The 20,928-nt window shown below is 39.0% G+C and overlaps 1 protein-coding gene across 45 annotated transcripts in view; it reads left to right on the forward strand.

Moving 5' to 3' along the window:
* Window positions 1-20,928, forward strand: part of NRXN3 (neurexin 3) — a 1,525,926-nt gene that overhangs the window by 726,113 nt on the left and 778,885 nt on the right. For 42 of the 45 annotated variants that reach the window (XM_072762116.1, XM_072762119.1, XM_072762122.1 and 39 more), the window contains 3 exons: window positions 5,789-6,170; window positions 7,147-7,337; window positions 8,361-8,534. In XM_072762116.1, coding sequence (XP_072618217.1) covers window positions 5,789-6,170; window positions 7,147-7,337; window positions 8,361-8,534 — 747 coding nt within the window. Of the gene's footprint in view, window positions 1-5,788; window positions 6,171-7,146; window positions 7,338-8,360; window positions 8,535-12,819; window positions 12,847-20,928 lie in introns of all 45 variants that reach the window. The other 3 variants (XM_072762110.1, XM_072762114.1, XM_072762143.1) reach the window with 1 other exon arrangement.

Genomic DNA, 20,928 nt, shown 5'->3' on the forward strand with positions numbered 1-20,928 from the left:
GGTGATTTGAGCAGTAGCCACTAGATGGTGCCCTCACCCCAATCTCTCTGGACTGAGAAACCCTTTTTATATTTCTCAGGAAATGCATGCCCTGAAAGCTGTAGTCGTAAAGAACTGCAGAACTGAGGATACAGTAATGTGCATTGCCTCCCTTGGCCATTATTCTTTTATAGAAACTTTAGACTAAAGGTAATTAGAAAGTGCGCTTTCTCTTAACCACTAATAATTAAAAAAGCAGGACTATACCGAGGAAGGCCCCAGTCATTCAGTAATTTGATATTTGAAATTAATGAAGCTCTTTCATTTTCAACCTTATCCCCTACTTTACTGCTGATGGAAAAGAGCAGCCATAAGGATAAAGAAATCTGGGAGAAGAAAAGAGCTATTTTGCTTATGAGCTACAACCTTGGATTGCTTCTTACAGTGATAATGGGTTTGGGAATTTTAATTTTAGCTCACAGAAGTCATAAAATCAGGCAATGAAACTAAAATACCACACAGTCCTCAGGTTATTAAGTAGTGTCTTATTGGCTTATTTAGTAATCCCTTTCATGCTGTTTAAGGTCCCCTAGGGTGTCAAGTTTTCAGCTAGTTTGTAGAAATGATGCAAAGAATAGGTCACACTCATAAGAAATCAAAAGCAAGGGAAGAAATATTCCTTAGCCTGGTGGTTTTCATTTATTGTAACACAATGTATTCCTGGAAAAGTATTAAGTTCAGTTGACAGTAACGATTGATGGATTGATTGAGCTGGATTTCTATTATCAAGAATAAATTAAAAGAATACTTCACTTGGGTTATGCTCCTCAGGATTAGGATCTAATGCTGCATGAACCACCCACTCCACCCAGAGCTTCTTGGTAGTACAGAGATTCATCCCTCTTTTGACTCCTCTGGTTCGTGTTGACTTCTTTCTCTATGACTTACCCTATAGAGCAAACATAGCACCAAGCTGTAAAAAGTCATTTTCCAAGGAAAATCTATTCCTCACATTAACAACAACAACAACAACAACAACAACACAACAACAACAAAAACATGATGAAATAGAATGGGGAAATGTTAGGTTAAGCAAAATGAAGTGGATTTCTTTATCGCAAGACTTACTAGGAGCCTTTACCATGCTAATACACATTGCTAATCATCAGTAATTACATGTGAAGTGTTTACCTAGTTAATTTGGCTCCAGTACATTTATTATTATTATTGTTACTAGAACAGTTTATAGCATATACTTTTTAAAAAGTTTGGCATTGTGGAGAAAAGGATATGCAAGTGGTGGAGCTGAAGATGGTGAGCAAAATGTGTATCCTTTACTGAGACTTGATAAGCCTTCATTTTCTTCTCTCCCCATGTCTGGGAGCCCAGCAAGGTCAAGCTGCCTCCTCTAAGTCTTTCCCATTTCTTTGCTAAGCGTTTAGTGTTGACTAGGAACTTTATATGTAGAAATGGCGATGATCCAAATTCTGACTCTAAAGCAAATCCTTCCTCAGATGTGAGGGACGCTTGCTGTGCTCAGGCCCCTCTGCTAAACATCACAGGACATACAGAAGAGGTGAGAAGTGGTTTCTACTTAAGAAGAGATTGTGTTCTAGTAAAAGAGTGACAACCAAAATACAGGAAATTGTTAACACATTTCAGAGAAAGGAAACAAAGAATGATACATAATTAATAGCTAGCAATTTAAGCACTAGTCACTGTTCTAAGTAGTTTTTAGGAATTGATAACATCTAATCCTGAAAACTTCATACCTATTTCACAGATGGGAAACTGAGGCACATACCAGTTACCTTACCAGCCAGTGCAACCTCAGAGCCTGTATGCTTGTCCGGTATATGCCTGGTAGAAAGTTACAGTTTGAACTTGGACAGATTTTCTATAGATTTCTGTTCTCCACAGACTTTATCACTCTGGTGTGTAAACTGCTGGCCATCAGTGAAATATGGAAGTGAATGTGTGAATAGGAGTCCAGGCAACACGGCTGTTCTAGGGAGGGTGTTGGATATATTATGGGTGAATTAGGTGGAATGACGTGACGGTGCTTGGCCACTGCGAAGGAGTGTGAACCCATCACAGCAATTTAGTATGTGGAAATTTGGCCATTTAAATTCCACCCACAATAATGTAAGGAGTAAGTCAAGCTTTTTCTCCATTCTGTAGTGTACAAGAGAAGATGTGGGCTTTGGAACTGAATACAGCTGGGTTCAATTAGAGGGCTTACCGCTCAGCACCTGTATGAACTCTGCTCAGATTACTTAACCTCTCTAAGCTAAGTGTCCTTCTCACTAAAGCAAGATAATGATACCTATTTATTTTGATAATGATGTTTGGTGGTGGCTCTGAAGTGCCTAGCACAGGGCCTGGAACATAAAGAACATTCAGTAGTCATTTCAGCTTTTTTTTTTTTTTTTTTATCATCTTGCTTCCAAATTATTCCTCTTCCCTCTGAAAATCAAAAGCAATTTCTATGAAGTAGGTATATATTTGCCCCTTGAATGGAAAGGAGTTTTAGTCTACAGACAGCATTTAGGGGAGATGGGTGGCAAGATCCCCAGTTACTAATATTGATTAGATCAGGCACAGATTAATATATATTAATATTATATTAACTATATATTTTTAATATAATTATACACACACATATATTTGCTTAGTTTGGCACAAGGTTCAAACTTTAAGTAATTTCTTTAATGCTCTCTCCAGGCAATAGCATGCTCTTTTGGGAACCTCCATCCATAGCCAGTGAGTTCCTTTTGTACCTGGTAAAGTAGTTCCTTTTCTAATTTGGCCCCATGTTGCTGCCCCAGCCCCGCCCCAACTTCTAGTTGAGGCTCTGTGACTCATTCTAAAACCTTAAATCAGTCTGTGTCCATGGGCTATGCTCTCGAATTCCATTGTTAATTTATTTTCTCTTCTCTTTCTTCAATCTCTCCTCAATGTACAGCACTGTACATGATTTTCTTGCTTCATGAAATTCATTTTCCAGTGAGCAGAATTTCCTAACCCCTCAACTAACTCTGGAGGCCAATTTATTTATAATTTTTCTGAAAGCTCCTTGTTGACTTTAAAATAGTCTCTTCAGGTTTCTTTTGGAAATCTAATCTTCACCAGGGATCACCCCCTTATCACTTCTTAGTTCTCCTTGCTGATCTCCTCATCCCCCATCCTCTCCCCCTTTTACTTTTCTTTCTCCTCCTCCTTCTTTTTTAAAATAAGAATTAGCATGGCTTCCAGCATCATCATGATTTAGTTCCTGTGTCCCCATGATGATTGGCTATGATTTCCGCTCCCCACCCCCAACCAATCATTCTCCAGCTCTAGCCTCAACTTGCCAAGCCTAAAGGAACAACCGATTTATTTGAAATAATAATAAAAAAAAAAAAGAAAAAAAAATAGCTGTATGAACAGCTATAACCAAATGGACTACGGATATTTGTTTCAGTCACTTCATTGTTCTTGAGCATGTGAATTTAGGTTATGCTAGTTTTTGTTTTCATGATCAGTCCGATTTTCAATACTCAGTTTCAATACTTTTATACAGTTCTCCTAGTTATTCAGTTGTTAGCAGATTTTTGTTCTATTACAATTTTATATTTAAGTTAACCAACACCATTATTTTGTTTTTGCTTATATTAAGAGAATGATTTGTCACTAGTTGTCAAAACACCACATAGAAGCTCATAAAATGTAAATCTGACTTTTGTGCTTATAAACAGTTCTCTACATCAGGTCTGAGTGTGCTCCCAATGAGATGGCATTAATACTGAGCATCTGAAGGTGAGATCTGATTGAATCTCCCAGATACTGAAGTTTAAGGGATCTGAGAAAATATAATTCCTTCCTCTCTCACTCTCTCTCTCTCTCTCTTTTTTCCTGCTACATGATTTCTACACCAATAGAGGAAAAACAAGTGCAAGGCTGGTAAAAGTCAAGCATCATTTTTGTTCGTGGTAACACTGATACTGAAAAATGTGCTTAACATCTACCGAATTTCAGAATTGGAATTGCCCACTTGAATGCTAACTAATTCAGGACTTTGGTAGGCATCTCCACTGAAGCAAGGCTTGTTCCTCTAACACCCATACTGTGGGTGTGTGGGGGTACACTGGGTGTTTCTTGAAGGCACCTTGCTTCCCTGGGGGAAACTGGAAGTGCAGGGGCTGAGCTATGGAAATACAGTTTCCCTGTAGATTTCCTTTAATCTTCTGGATTATGTTGCTCCTTTTCCTCTGAAAGGCTGTAACAGAGGGAGTAAAGAAATGTAGGAGTGTCTTGCTAGTGGAGTTTTTCAATGTGGAGGGTAAGGGCAAGAGAAGGCAGGAGGAGGGACTTTTTCCCCTCTTCCTTCACCATTGGAAGCAATGTTAAATTTTGGTGATTTGTCTATATAAATGTTGGAGGAGCCACCTAATGCTGTGTTCCTTGACTTTGTAATTAAAATTTCCATTCACTTTTTTTTTTCCATTCACTTTTGTATTTCTTTCAAGCCCCCTTCATTACCCCTGCCCCAGTCACTCACTTCTTCTATGTAAGCCAGGTAATGAAAGGTCTACTAGTTTATTTGTATCAGCTGGAGATCTTTTAGTTGCAAATGTCAGACACCCAACTTAAATGCTTGAAGCAGAAAAGGGAACCTATGTCATATAGTTTTTAAAAGTCTGGCTTTGGCTGTCAAATCCAGACTTTCAAAAGGCATCATCCTAGAGAAACTGTTTCTCTTCATTTTGTGGTTGGCTTTCTGGGTTGGCTGTCTGGTCAGGCAGCCCCAAGCTCTCTGGTTATCACATGACCTCCAGCAGCTCTGGGCTTTCTTCTTATCTCTTCAACAAGCCTTGTTTACAAAGAATGCCTCTTAGGTGTTCTAGCAAAAGCCCTGGAGCTGAATATTACTAGACTTAATTACCGAATAACTACTGAATACTCCAGTTCATGTTGCTGCTAATCCCTTGGCTCTAAGGGTGGTCTCTAGACTAGCTGCATAAGCATCACCTTGGAATTTCTTAGAAATGTATATTCTTAGGCCACACTCTAGACATTTGAATGATAAACTCCGAGGCTGGAGCACAGGGGACTGTATATTAAGAAGCCCTCCATATGATTCAGAGGTATGCTAGAGTTTGCAGACCACCTTGTTAGTCCATAGACCATGCTGTATGGCTAGGGGGATAAAATATATTGAGTGGTCCAGCTTGAGTAGGCTGATTACTTTAAGAGCTGGGTTAGGGTCAGCTTCATCCAGCCCAGATGATTTTAAGGTGAGGTATGGAGGGTAGCTTCCCAAAGGGGGGAAATTAGAGGTGTAATCAGAAAAAGCAGTAGTTGCTGATCAGAAAAAAATTAACACGTGTTCTACAATACAATCTTTCCACAAGTACTATGTGGTGAATTATTACATCAAGAAGTATTTGGTAGTGAATGCCTAATGCTTGTTTGTTGTATCTTTACCAGGTTTTAGGCAATAAAGACTTTTCTTTATGCGTTCGTATCCAATTATTTCCTGAATGGAGAAAACAAATCATTTTATCTTTTAACTTGAGCTATCTGTGCTCTCACATTTTCCTGTATATGATGGAACATTCTGAGCAGCTGCATGAGAGCATGAGCTACAAGGCATATAATTCAGCCTGGGCCAGGAATCAGCTCCCTCACTGAGGTCACCTGGCTGTATACTATATTGAACATCTTGTTTTCTGGAACAGAATATTTTGTGTGGCAACCTAAAAGATATAGTAAAGATGCTGTGAAAAAACATGATGACTTGTTTGTATCTCATCTGTGGTGTTCATAGGTACGATGGTGGGGGACCATACCCGCTTGGAATTCCACAATATCGAAACTGGAATCATGACTGAGAAACGTTACATCTCCGTTGTCCCATCCAGTTTCATTGGCCACTTGCAGAGCCTCATGTTCAATGGCCTGCTCTACATAGACCTGTGCAAAAATGGCGACATTGATTACTGTGAGTTGAAGGCTCGTTTTGGACTGAGGAACATTATCGCTGACCCTGTCACCTTCAAGACCAAGAGCAGTTACCTGAGCCTGGCCACTCTTCAGGCCTACACGTCCATGCACCTCTTCTTCCAGTTCAAGACCACCTCAGCAGATGGCTTCATTCTCTTCAATAGTGGTGATGGCAATGACTTCATTGCAGTTGAACTGGTCAAGGGGTAAGTGGAAGAGATCACATGGTTTCTGTCAGGTATCTAAGCTCAAGCCCTACATAAAATATGGACATGAAATAAAAGTATCCATTTCTGCTCCCACTCTCTAGTCCCAATACATACTCTGATCATCACTGATTAAAAATAAGCTATGGCGGGATGCTTAGGTGGCCCAGGAGTTGAGTACCTGCCTTCCGCCCAGGGCATGATCCTGGAGTCTCAGGATCGAGACCCGCATCAGACTTCCTGCAGGGAGCCTGCTTCTCTCTCTGCCTGTGTCTCTGCCTCTCTCTGTGTGTCTCTCATGAATAAATAAAATCTTAAAAAAAAAAAAAAAAGCTATGGAATAGTTAGGGCCAGAAGGAAGAGAAATTCATTAATTTATTTAAAGATCTTCCACTAACTCAATACTATCAGACTTTTTACCATGAAATATGGTCCTTTAAACCTCTAGGAAAAAAAGCTTATTTTTGCAAAAGGAAGATATAGGGTATATATCCTATATACAGTGCTCTTGGGCAGTGCTCTCTGCAACCACCGCATCTTTAGGAGGAAATGAAATATAGATATTTTCAGCATATTGCCATTAGCCCATATATGGAAAGCTGTTCTTTTTGCAAGATATTTCACTACCATGTGTTGGAAAATAGTCAAACCAAAATAAAAGAACAAAACTCAAAACACAGATTCACGATTGACTGAATTTAAATACCGCCCCCTAGTGTTTTGAGGTGTACTGCCTATACTACTTTGTGGCTTTGGATTTTTAGATGATGTTAAAGAAGTAAACCTTGTCAGTGTGGAATAAAAGTGATAGAATAGGCTATGATTCTTCTTATGATATTAAGTGAAGCTTTAAATATTCCTCCATGATGCCAGGTTTGCCTGTGGGATGTGAAGCCCTCAGTGCCCATTATATACATGTTGCCATTAAACCATTTTAGGGACTCTCAACTTATGAGGTGGTTTATATTTCTCACAGGTATATACACTACGTATTTGACCTTGGGAATGGTCCCAACGTGATCAAAGGCAACAGTGATCGCCCCCTGAATGACAACCAGTGGCACAACGTCGTCATCACCCGAGACAACAGTAACACCCATAGCTTGAAAGTGGATACTAAAGTCGTCACCCAAGTTATCAATGGTGCCAAAAATCTGGATTTGAAAGGTAAACCTTGTAAAGACGTTTAACCTTTTATAGAGCATTTCTTTTTTTTAAAAAAAGATTTATTTATTTATCTTAGAGAGAAATGTGTAAGTGAGGGGAGAGCAGAGAGAGGGAGACCGTCAAGCAGACTCCCTGATGAACATGGAGTCTGGCACCATGCTCAATCTCATGACCTTGAGATTGTGACTCTGAGATCATGACCCTGATCACGAACTGAAACCAAGAGTCGGACTTTTACCCGACTGAGCCACGCAGGCGCCTTTAGAACATTTCTTATAATCAAAAGGCTATTTGCAGAGGCAAACTACAGGTTAGAAGTGCCATGCATTTTTGATACATCATGCATATTCTATTTTAACAACATTAAATCATACCAAAATGTGGTTTTTACTTAAACCACTCCTCAAAGGATGGTTCATTTTCTCTGTAAACCTCAGGCATGTGGGGGCTGAGCATGAGGTGATAAATATCAAAATGGGGAGGTGTCTTTTTACAGAGGAAATGGTATAGGTTTTGGAATCTCAGCTGAATCACTTACTGCCTGGGTGACTTTGGTAAAATCTCTTAGCCTTGTTCAGCTTCTGTATACTTTTTTGCAAAATGAGGACAATAATTGTTACTACCTTTATGAGCCGTTATGAGTTTTGATGGTATCATGTCTATAAAATCTTCAGCCTATTATTGGTAACAAGCACATAAAAAGCAGTCAGTAAATGGTTGTTTTGCTGAAAATCTTGTTAATCTTTACTTCATCATAAAATGGGAACAATACCTACCTCATGGACTGAATATGGTGATTGAAATTTGTGAGATGGCATATAGAAAATGAATGACATAAGCAATGTGAGTTACTTCTTTCTACACTGTAGAAACTCTGGCAGTTAGTTGTTTATGCTACTCCCCTCCCCACCCCCAGCTCTACCACCATTACCTAAGAAGTAGTCTAATGCGCATTGGCTCTCATTGACATGGTTTCAGTACTCTTTACTCACATTTGCTTTTGCTGCTTGCTTTTCTTTCCAGGTGATCTCTACATGGCAGGTCTGGCCCAAGGCATGTACAGCAACCTTCCAAAGTTGGTGGCTTCCCGGGATGGCTTTCAGGGCTGTCTGGCCTCAGTAGATTTGAATGGGCGCCTGCCAGACCTCATCAACGATGCCCTCCATCGGAGTGGACAGATCGAGCGTGGCTGTGAAGGTACAACCTTTTTTCTTTTTAAGCTACAGCCTCGTCGCAAGCACCAAACCTCTTTGCTGCCTCTGCCCATGTCTCCTTACTTGGTTTACCAGTCGTCTCTCTTTCCTACTTGCCATCTGATATTGCATCATCATTGGTGTCCTCCTGTCCCTGGCTCAGTATGTCAAGACATGGGCCACAGACTCTGGGAATGTATATTGGCAGATGTCTTGCCTGTGTCACATACTTGACAGGAGAGGACCTTCCATGGCATTGACATCAGACTCTTCCTGACTTGTACCTTTGCTTCCAGCATGGCTGAAAGGGCAATAAGTGTTTTTATTTATATTTTTATACATTAGGGAGGTATACCAGAGACTTTTATATGGGTGTCACCATTAACAAAATGTTTCTAATAACTACTGTATCATTTAATGCAAACTCAGCAGGAGGTAGGAAAATGATGTCAGAATGCCATGATGAAGGCAGGGAACTAACATTTATTGAGTACTTGCTAGATGTCAGGCATTCTTAGGCAGTTCGTTAGTGTGATGTCATAGAACAGCATGAGTGTTGCTGTTAGAAAGACTTGGATTTAGTTCCAGGTAGTAACTCTTGTTCACTGTGTGACATTTGACAGGTTATTTAACCTCTCTGAGCTCTATCATCCTTAAATGCAAAGTGGGGCAATAAAACTTACCTTGGACGGTAAGATATCTGAATCGGAGCTATATGTAAAATGCCTGGTACATGCATAGTAGGTACTCAATAAACAGTAAGATTACCATTTACAAATAGTATCTCATGTGAGACATCTAATAACATCGCATGCCCATCAGTGCAGCACAACAAACCATGCTCAGCCTGTTTCTGTAGATCATCTACTATTTCTTAAGATATTAACGGAATTTTACAGGTCTTCCAGAGTCCACTTTTTTACAACAAAAACATTCTAGTTTAACCAGCAGAAGGCAGCATTGAACATTTTTCAGACTTCCCCAGAGGGCTTGGGTAGACCAAAAAGGTGCCCCTTACCTAATTCGAAAGTCGAAAATGTCTGACTAGTCAGCAGGGTCTATGTATTCTTTTGTCTGGTTGAGCTTCATGGTCCTATGTGCAATATATGTGTTACGTTTTTTTCTATCTCAGTGATTTATTTAGTGCATCAAACCTGTTCACTCATCTCCTAAGTATTTAACTTTGTGTATTGCTCTTCTTCTTAACCAGCTTTAACCTGGGTTCAGTTGCCACATTTTTTTTAAAGATTTTATTTATTTATTCATCACACACACATATACACACACATACACACACACAGGCAGAGACACAGGCAGAGAGAGAAGCAGGCTCCATGCAGGGAGCCCGACGTGGGACTCCAGGATCACGCCCTGGGCTGAAGGCAGCGCTAAACTCCTGAGCCACCCAGGCTGCCCCAGTTGCCACATTTTTATAAAGTCTTCCTGTCAGCTTCACAAGCTGATTTGCAGTATGGAAGTCATTTCCCTTTGCCCAAGAGTCAGCTTCCCATGTGGACTAGTTAATAAGACTGGTTGTTCCCATAACCCATTCCAGTTTTCCTATAGCCAGGAATATCTCTTATATCCAGTGGGCAAGTTATGGTCTTGGTACATGAGAGGACAGGGCCATGCACTTAAAGTAGTCACGTGGCTTTCTTCTCCTGAAAATGCGGTGTCATTCAAATCAAGAATTTTTGTCTCCTTGGCTTGCTCTTTCTTCTTTCAGGCATTAAGGACAATGCTGAGATAAATGTAACATTTGGGAATTAAGTTGAATACCTTAGTTTCAAAGATTGTGGAATGACAGAAGTTCCAGTTATCTTTCAATAATTAATCATATTGAGTTAAAACATAAAAGCACACATTACAAAACATAAGGTACTCCTCAGATGTTAAATATTCTTATCATGCCATTGGTTCTTCAGATTTACAAGTTAATAGAAATCATCCATTTAACTCTATAGCATTGTTGCTTGATAGAAATATAATGTGAGTCACATACGTAATTTTCAATTTCCTAGTAAACTAGCTACATGTAAAAAAGATATAAAGTAACAGGTGAAGTTTTTATTTTACGTTTTTATTGAACTTAATCCAGTATATCCTAAATATTATCATTTCAACATGCAATGATATCAAATTATTAATAAAACATTTTACAATCTTTTTTCACATTGAGCCTTCAAAACTGAGTTTGTATTTTATATTTGTATCACATCTCAAGTCAGACTATATATCTTTCAAGTACTCAGTAGCTACATGTGTCTGTGGCCTACTGTTCCTGAAGCAGAATTCTAGAGAGTACAAAAAATTGGGGTGTAAGGAGATAAAACTGCTGTATTGGATTAAAAGGAAGTCTAAACTAACTTTTAGAAGAGTAGATTAAAGGGTCTCGAGTATAAGGGGGGGATGGAGTCCACTTAAGAGAACTTGAAGAGAAGCAGTGAGAGCATTAGCACAAGGAAATTACCCATCAAATTGGGGAAAATGTTCCCATCCCTACCTCCATCTCTGTGGGCAGTTTGGCGTGACTCATCACATGCATTACAGTGGGGCCCGACCTTCCTCTGACTATGGGTGATTGTTCAGCACCGGATATTGTGACTTGATGCTTCTACCATCTGAATCTATGGCAAGTCCCATGAGCCTAATAACCCTGCACTCTATTGCCATGGAGATAATTGCGATGATTACCCACGGAGCATTATGACCGCCCCATTGGGTGGGATGAAGTGGAGGATGAGTGAGGAGAGAAGAAGGTCCTTGTTTATTGTACACAGATGACTTGGATAATTAGCCTAAGTGGCCAGGAAAAATGGCCAAAAAGTGGGTTAAGGCATAAATTACTGTCATTGGAAGTTTACACCATGTGAATAAGCCCTTATAAGAGATCCCGGGAGCCTTTTAGGGCACTGTGGAAATGAAGCTAAAGTAGATGGTGGGGAGGGAAATGAACATAGACTACAAACAGGTGTCCTTCTCATTCTGAATCTCTGTACAAAGCATGAACCCTCAAAAAGGCCTTTGAGTATTGTGCAGCATGGAAATCCTAGGAAATAGAATATACTTCCTGATTTAACATTTCTATATATAGAAAATGAAACAGGTAGGGGATGAGGATTTGTTACTAAAAACTAGGAGCTGCATCTCTTTGAGATGGTAAATGTGCTCTGTTCTCGCTACCTGGGATACTCAGGCCAGGCTGTAGTCAATGTTCTTGTCAAAGTCATTGATGATGATATTTCAAGATCCCTAAGTAGTAAATGTACTATTTTCCCTATTATAGCCAAGGGCAAATAATTATTTTAAAAATGCATTAATCCACTACTCTGTCTCCTAATTGTTTATACTAAGAAAGAAAAAAATCTCAAACTATGTTTTGATTTTTATGCAGAGTGTAATACTTCAGAAATTAAGAACAATTTCTGGGCAATCTAGCCAACATCTAGCTGTGACTTGCAGCCTCTCAGTTTGGGCTAGGAATTTTGAAATAATGCCTGGTTCTATTCTCAGCTGGCAAATACCTCTTTCTATCTTGAGGCCAGCTTTGCTGTAGAGACCAAGGCATGCATTGGCTGGAAATGTGATTCCACAATTGCAAATGGTAAACATCTGAGAGAAACACACGTGCTTCATTTTGAGACTGGCATGAATCAATAAAAAGGACATTGACTTGGTGCCTTTTAGCTCGTAGTCATTTGGGTTTGGCTATATTCTTACAAATCAAACAAATTGAGCTCTTTGGAGTTCTCAGATCACCTTGATGCGCATGCCCAGGTCCAGTGCCACATTCCCTGGTGGCATTTGCAGGAGGTTACATGGAGTGTTCCCAAGCACCTCTTCCATACTTAACTCCTAGGTGTTCAGAACTATTTTTGTGGGCTTGGTCTGGTTGTGCACATGTGTCTTTTCAGTCTGGCCACACATTACCCTTATTTCTTGATTTCTATCCTGACTCATGGAGAATCATTTTTCTGGACCATATGCCTTGGGGTTGGCTGTGTGGATGTGGGAAGGCTCCTGTTACCACTGCTTGTGCTTTGTCAAGTCCAGTGTTTTTCTGCCCCTGCTCTGCTGATGTGGCTCTAATGAGACCTGCTCTGTCCTGGTCTGTGCATCCCCCATTTGTGCTGTCTCTGGAGAACCCATAGAGCATTTTAATTGTCTGTCTGAGTGATGTTGTTTATGCCAACTGTTATTTTCATTTCTGTAATGTTACCCTGGTTTACTCTACCTCTTACTAACCTCTGGTTATTGTTTTCGCCTTTCCTATTCTTTTGCTAACAAAGTTGCGTTGACCAAAGCTGACCTGCAAGGTAGAGAAGGTTCTTGTTCCCATTACCACTTTGGACTGAAAGATGGCCTGTGTAACCCTTGGTATCTTTTCTTTAAGGGCCTTCAAGCTGTCACACCTCTTGGACAGCATCAGTTTTGGGGAGGGGGCTGAACCCTGTGTTCTTCAGAAACAGAGGCAGAAAACCCATATCACTGAATGCAAAATAACAAATGCAAGACGTTTTAGGGATGAGAACATGATTCCATCGTAGGGGGACTAAAGAGGCTTGACAGCATCCTATAGGGTGACTCCTCTTCACAAGCATATCAATCCACTTCTGCAAATGGTTAATACCTCTCCAAGTGGTTGCTTTGGATGGGTTGGCTCTTTTTAATTTATTCACCATAGATGAAAGCAGCACTTGGAAAGAGAAAAAGAAAAAATAAAAAGCCACTTGAGTTCTTAATTTATTATTTTCTGGATCAGGGAGGTCATTTCTCAGGACTTTTGAATGCTTGGGCCTTGTGAAAGAGAATGCCATTTTCTCTTAACTCATTTTAAAGAAATATTTTTAGGCATTTGGGAGATATTAATGTCATTAAAATGTTCTAGAGATTTATGTTTCCTATCAGGGATTTTGGTTGAGCACTTTAATTTCCTGTTTTGTGATCTAAAGGAAAAAGTACTCTTGGGGAAGAAGAGAATCTGTCTGTTTTATCCTGAATACCCTTTAAAATGCCTGCATGTTAGATGTCATTGAATATGTGCCACAGACACTACTTCTACCATTCAAAGAAGAACCATCCAAAGTCTGTAATGGGCCACTGGTCCTATTGTGTCAGGCTACTTAGAATAGCAAATGAAGAAGGCATTTTAGGCATCTTTTGGCTAATAGTCCAGCAGAGGGTTGAGCTTTGGATGGCTTCTGCGAGTTTGCAAGCAGCAAAGTGGCTAAGACCAAGGTAGTTTTAAAAACACTACTTTTCAGCTAAAAGATCATTTACTTTGCTGCAACTTACTATATGTCATGTGGGTCCATGCCTTGGGTAGACATCAACCAAATGAGGTCTCTCCCTAGCTATTTTCCTGCAAGTTTTTTCTCCATTCCTTTTTAGCAGAGTCTCATATATGCTGATGTAATAATATAATTAATGAAAATTTAATTAATGAAATGAAAATTTCATAATAAAATTAATGAAAAGAACAGACACTGGATTAGTATTTTTAAGTCCGAGGTAGTTGTACAACAGCTTTCAATTTTCTTTCTTTCTTTCTTTCTTTCTTTCTTTCTTTCTTTCTTTCTTTTTCTTTTTTGCATTCAATTTCAAAGAATGTAAGGAGATTTTCAGTAATACTGAAGGCTGTTATTTTTCACTCTGCTCAATTTACAAAATAGGTCTACTTCATAATATTCTGTAACTGGTGGGGGTTGGGGGCAGGATTTGATTTATAATAAGAGACAATACAAGGATATCAAAGCTTGCTATGATCAGATTTATTAGATAAAACTAGAGAACTACATCTCCTCCTAGACTTTATTCTGCATGGTAAGAATTATGTGGATTTTGAATCCCTAGAACCTAGCCCAGTCCTTTTTACATAGGGGCTCCCCATGCACTAAAATGATCTTAAAGTTATTATCCAAAGGAAAAAATGGTTTGTGGGAATAATGCAAAGAACTTGTTAATCTCTATGCCTATTGTAAATTATTATCCAGAGTATAGTACAGATTTAAGAACATAATAGTTTGGAATATCTTAACTTTGCCATTTATAGAACCAACCAATCATCAGTATGATTTTTACATTATTACTTCCTTGACCAAAACTCTCTTCCATTCTTATAATGACTAGACAGTCTCTTTGTGATAGGAGCTTTTATTTGTAATTATTTCGGGTCATCTTACTCTTTCCCCATTTCGTGGCAAAAGACCTTTACGATTCAAATTCCTTTACTTTTTTTTCTCCTGACATTGGGATTCGGACCATTACTCATGCTAGCTTTTTCAGCTACAAACTGTGGGCACAGATAGTACTAATTACCAGTAAGCGTGAGGGACAGTAAAAATATATGACAGAGAAATGAGACAGTTTGAAATGTAAAGGTAAATGGTATTCAGAAGGAGGTATAATATTGGGGACTGGGAAGTGGCCTGATGAGTCTGGACAAGTCAACAGCTTGAATCCTCTTATCATTGTGTTTGGGGTAGTGGGATTGATCGAGTAATCACATTGACTGATTGATGCTTCTCCAGTGATTGTGTTGTTCGGTTTTAATGGGAACTCAGCTACTCCTGTGTATCAGGCACTCAGTGAGGCACTGGGATTACAGGTGTGATACAGTCTGACTTCACAAGTTGGCAGGGGATCAGCCAGTATGGACAATGCAGCATCAACCTTGCTTTTCTAGAATGGAGAAGGAGCATGCTGTGTGAGCAGGGAGGATGGCTGTTGGACTGTGTGGAGTGGTCATGGTAGGTGCCCAGGGGATATTACTCAGGCAGATTTTGAGCTGAGTCAGAAGAATAACATATTTGAGGTTCATGAGAAGTGAAAGCATATGTGAGAACTTGGCTGGTTTCAGGACCAACACAAAGCTCAGTTTGGTTAGAATCATATGCATATGAGGGGGACGTGGTCAAAGATGAAGCTGTAGCAGTAGGATGGAGGCCAGCCATGACTGACTACTCATGTGAGGAGTTGGATATTAAACCTAAGGGCACTGTGAGGTGGACAGCTTCTCATTTTATGATGATCACTCTGATGCCAGGTGGAGAATGGATGAGAAGGAAAGGAACTAGAAACAGAGAACAGAGTTAGGAGAGAAGTAGCATATTCCAAGGTTGAGGGAAGAAGCTTAAGCCTGATACCTGTTACTTTAGGTGGCTAAGGAGGTAAACATGTCTCCTTCCCAGATGAGACCTTTGAAGAATGAAGAAGAAAATGAGCTTTTTCTCCTGATTGATTCCCTTCCATCCCAACTTTGTTACTCTGTTTAATGTAGCAGATACTTTTACACATGATGATGAAAAGTGTCAAGGAAAAACTTCATTGATGGCCCTAGGTCAGGCCAGATTCTGTATCCCTGCAGGTTAGGAGTGAGAGTAGATGCTCCCTTGAGACAGGCGGGTGTGTTGCATTCCTGAGGAATACAGTCCCTTGAATCTCAGGGTCCCTTGAATAGAGTGACAGTATCTAGGGACCTTTTGGAAGTGATTTTTAATTCCTTTTTATTGTAAGAGAGGTATTCTTAGAGAGATCCCCTAAAGCTGTCCAATAAGAAAGGAGCTATACAACTATCAGACAAACATTGTTTGACCTGTTGAGAGTGAAGCAAATGAGTTATGAACTATAAGAAATAAAATAATAGCTTTTTATGGAGTTAGATAATTAGTATGAATATGTTCTCCCCACTTTCCACTATAATTCCCCTTAACAAGTTCTATTTTTGGAGTTGAATGAGTTATTTTCTAGAAATGTGATTTGTTCTTCCGCCCAGAGAGTGGGCAGATGGAGTAGAGGATGGGTAGAGAAACCAGGGATCAATTGAATCTGATTCTAAGTGCTTTGTATTTTGAGGAAGTCCATGAATATATTGGGTTTGGATACCTTAAAAACCTGAAGATCCTTTCAAGTAATTTTAGATGAGAGTTGCCATCAAAGTCTTCTAAGGGGGATTTCATTCTGCAACTTATTTTTTTTTAACCGTGAAGAATATAGTTTCTCACTTAATTTTCTCCAAAGCTAAGGGCTTTATCACATTCTCCATTGTATTTTATGTAATGAAATGTAGCATTTGACCTAGAGAAATCAGTCCCTCAGAGATGATTTGCAGTATGGGGAATAAGAAGAGATAAGTATTAAATAGAACTTCCCAAAGGTTCTTGCCTTTTGCCCCTTAGCATTGTATGACAGAGGCTTTTTACAAGAGAGCTGTACTGTTGTGACTTACTACCTTAATGTGTCTTGTTTCTGGACTCCTGACCAACTATACTCCCAACTAAAATGGAGAGAACTTGATTTTCTTCCCCAGAAGATTTGATAATACCCTTCATCGAGGCTTTACTTAGTGTAGGCCCATGCTGAGGAATTGGTATATTGTGTCTTCATCATGACCATGTGCTTGCGACTTCAAGATGACTTTATAGGCTTTATGTATGTTATCTCATTTAATCCTCACATCATGTGAGGTAGCAACAATTTCTATCCCCATTATACAGATAGGAAAACTCAGGTTTAGAGAATTTAAGTGGCTAACCCAGGATCAAATTGCTAGTGAGTGAAAAAGCTGAGTTTTAAAGCCTATGACCTCTTCCCTACTGTCCCATATGGTGTGAGGGTGAACTTGTCTCTTTCCAAAGCAGAGGCACTACACAGATGACCAGAGGGTATTTGAGAATATCCTCTAGCTGACTTTATGGTAGATGGTGTTTATGTCAATACTATTTCAGTAAGTTCTAGATATAGTTGCAGTAATGTTCTTTAAAACAAAGTATTTTTAGATTAGCTATCCTTTCATTGAGCTTGCTCTTTGAAACCTCTTCTCTTTTTAAAAATGCCCTGTACTTATCCCAACAGACTACTACATCAGTGCTGAAAAAGAAGGAAAATCAGAACATGAGGCCTCAGTTTACATTTTCTGAGGCAGCACTGACTTTTTGATGATTTATTCATGATTTTTAAAAGAAAAGATGATCTAATCATTTGATCTTTATGATCCAGGCACCAGGGTTAAGCAAGATGTTATTTTGCTAGCCATTCTCTCATATCTGCAAATACCCTAACAAAGGCAGGCATTTGCTACCATCCCTCCATTGTCATGGAAGTGTTATGTTGAGTAAATTGCTTTACTCATAAAGTGTGAGTACTTCCTCTTTCATTGAGCATCAAGGGGAGTGCTGTACTAGAGTTTGTATTAGCCCAGGAATTGTCAGGAATTTTGCAAGCCCGTTAACATCATATAACATATTTTAGCTTGAAATTGGCCACGGTGGGAGTATTTTACACTATGGAAGTCAGGTTAGAGAAATGCTACAAATCAGGGCTTTTTTGTTGTTCTGGTTGTTAAATATTTACCTGCACAGAATTGATCAAAGTTCATTGGAGATAAAGACCTCATAAGAGGATCTTGGTTTGAACCAATTCCCATGCCCATCTTGACTTATTTTATACTCAGTATTTGATGAGAGGGGTGGAGCGATTGAGGAGAATAGAGGTGTTCTTGAAACTGTCCAAGTGTCTCCAGAATATTGGATTTTGTTACTAGTCTTTTTCACTCATTATCCTAAGTGAGGGACTTTTTTTGAACCTTCATCTGAGAGGAGGAAACCATAAACACCTAAGCATACTTGCTAGGAGCAGTTTTGATGTCTTTCTGAGCATTAGGAAGGCATAGGTCTTGCTTTCAAGACAAAAAAAAAAGTAAAACATTGGGAATTCAGCTGCTCTTAGGTCTTTCTGCCAATGAAATTGCTTTAAAAGATTTTATTTATTTATCTTATTTGAGAGAGGGAGAGAGTGTACGTGTGAGTGGGGGGAGGGGCAGAGGACGAGAGAATCTCCAACTGACTCCTTGCTGAGGAGGGAGATGAGCAGTACATGAGGCTCGATTTCAGGACTCTGAGACCATGATTTGAGCTAAAACCAAGAGTGGGACACTTAACCAACTGAGCCACCCAGGCACCCCTGCCAATGAAATTTTATAATAATATTTAGGACCCTGTTCTCTGGCTTTGTTTAATCTTCTGTAAAATGGGAACTAGAAGATTCACTTCTCAGTTGGCTCTATATGAAGGACACTTGACAAATTTAAAGGTCATTGCTTTCTTATTTTAAAATTAAATAGAAGTGAATTGGGTTTCTGGCAATTAAAGGGGACATATCTTATGTTGTCTGTAAATGGCTGTCTTCAGAAAAGCCAAAAAGGACCCCAACACTATAAATGTAGAATTACTCTGAGAACTACAGAGATCTTTGCTGCAGAGACCAAGACATATGTGCAGCTAACTAAGCAGGCTATCCCTAATGTCACAGGCACCGTCTGTGAAGCCTCAACATTTAAATCCTTATATTATAGCAGTGGAGACTATAGATAGCTCAGGAAGTTGATAAGAGTCTTGCATACATATGTACACACACAAATACATCTATCTATATGTATTCATCCTCCTTTTTCTATTTTTTTCTTCCTTCCCATTCAATTACTGCTCTTCCTCTATGAAACAATGTAAATTTTAAAATGTAAAAGTGGAAAGGTTTACGCACTTATCAGGAGTAGAAAATAAAGTTGCAGGTGGCAGATAAGATCTCTCTGGACAGTCCATCACAGCTCTCATAAGACTTCTCCCATGGTAGCTATGCTTTGTAAGGGGTGGACAAACCCTTTGGCTGGCACAGAGGTCTGTCGTGATGATGTTTACACATTCAGGTTTCACTCTTGGATTCTGAATCCTTTGACAAACACTTCATGCTTTGTGATTAAAGGTGATGAATATTATTAAACCAGCCTTGCCATGTACCTACCACTGGGCTATTAGCCTTGACCCTTTAGGATAAATGGATGTAGGGAATCAGAGCTTATGTGCCACCCCCAGAGTCCCCCAGGCACCAAGCCCACCACTCCACTATGGCCAAGACCAACTAGTGCTGGTTTAATAATATTTATTTTAAATTGGGATGTCTGAGGCATAGGTTTGGTTAAGTCCTACTTGGGCAATAACAGAAGGAAAATACACTGTGATAGAAGTGTCCTGTGCTTCCAGCAGGACTTCTATCTCAAGGACCTGCAAGTCATAAAAGACAGTCTGTCAACTTTTGATTTTCTAGACCATGAAGAGGACTTGACTGAATCAGTTTGCATGTACTGCAAAGGTAGATTTTAGCAGTAACAGGCATGAAATGACTGTCTGGAACAGTTCTTAAAGAGAAAAAAAAAAACAATCCCAAATTCAAGCAGACTGATGGGAAATTTGTGGCAGCCATCAGAGGTATCATCTGAAAAAGAAAAGACACAACGTGATGCTTTTCTGTGAATGAAAAGCAGAGCAGGGAGTTAGAAATTGAAGTACTAACATCACTGAGGATTGTTTAGTCTTTTCATGCATACTTCTGTTGCCTTGTCACTTCACCACTAGACCAAAAAAAAGAAAAAAAAAGTCATCATCTTTTCTCAAAAGACTATGTGGCTATTTTAGTGAGGATTGGTTACATATCAAATACAAAAGTAGTATGCACTCTCTCTATACAAGGGTTTCTTAAAGTTTTAATGTAGTTTTAAGCTATTAATAGTCATTTTAAAAACATTCTAAATATATAATTCTGAAGATTTATGTTATCTTAGAATATTTGCAATTTTAGTTTGATTTGGAAGAATGTTTTAGACAAAAGTATTATTAGGTTCTTAGGAGTGTCTTATAAGTATATGTATTTGATACAGATTTTTGTTCTGGTATTATATATAATTGGATAAAACTAGTTCTTCCTGTTAATTTTTTATTGAATTTTGAATTGAAATGGACTTTGGAAATTTTCCTTGAAGAAAACCCCACATAGTTTAACATTAAAATGTCATCTTTTTCTGGTTATAGACTAGACATACTGTATTTAAATTTCTTTTGTTAATCCAATGGTAATACACACACACACACACATTCTCACACATACTCACTCTCTGGCTTACCCCCAGCAATAAAGATTAGGTGGCTTAGCTGTGGAATTAGCAAGCTTGGGTTTGAGATTTGACTGTACTACTTGTTTTGGGGGGCCTCACAAAAAAAAATCACTAACTCTATGACTTAGTTTACTTCTCTGAAATTCTTGCCTTCCAACTTGATCATCAGTCATAAAATTCCTTCATTTGTAAAGTTCTGGATATCTTCCTGAGAAAAACATTCCTGTTTTCTGATTCTTTAATACATTTAATTATAGTTGCTTCATCATGTGTTTATGAAGATTAATTGCATTAATATCTGAAATGCACTTAGTACAGTGTCTGGCACATAAGTGCTATATAAATCCCTTGTTTTATTATTATTATATCCTCTTTGTACGAGATCATTTTATATCAGTGATGCACATTTAGAAGCATTGTTGAAGATTTTATTTTTCTTTTTTTCAGGGAAGTT

Source organism: Vulpes vulpes, chromosome 6, assembly GCF_048418805.1.
Source record: "Vulpes vulpes isolate BD-2025 chromosome 6, VulVul3, whole genome shotgun sequence".
Classification (NCBI taxonomy): domain Eukaryota; kingdom Metazoa; phylum Chordata; class Mammalia; order Carnivora; family Canidae; genus Vulpes; species Vulpes vulpes.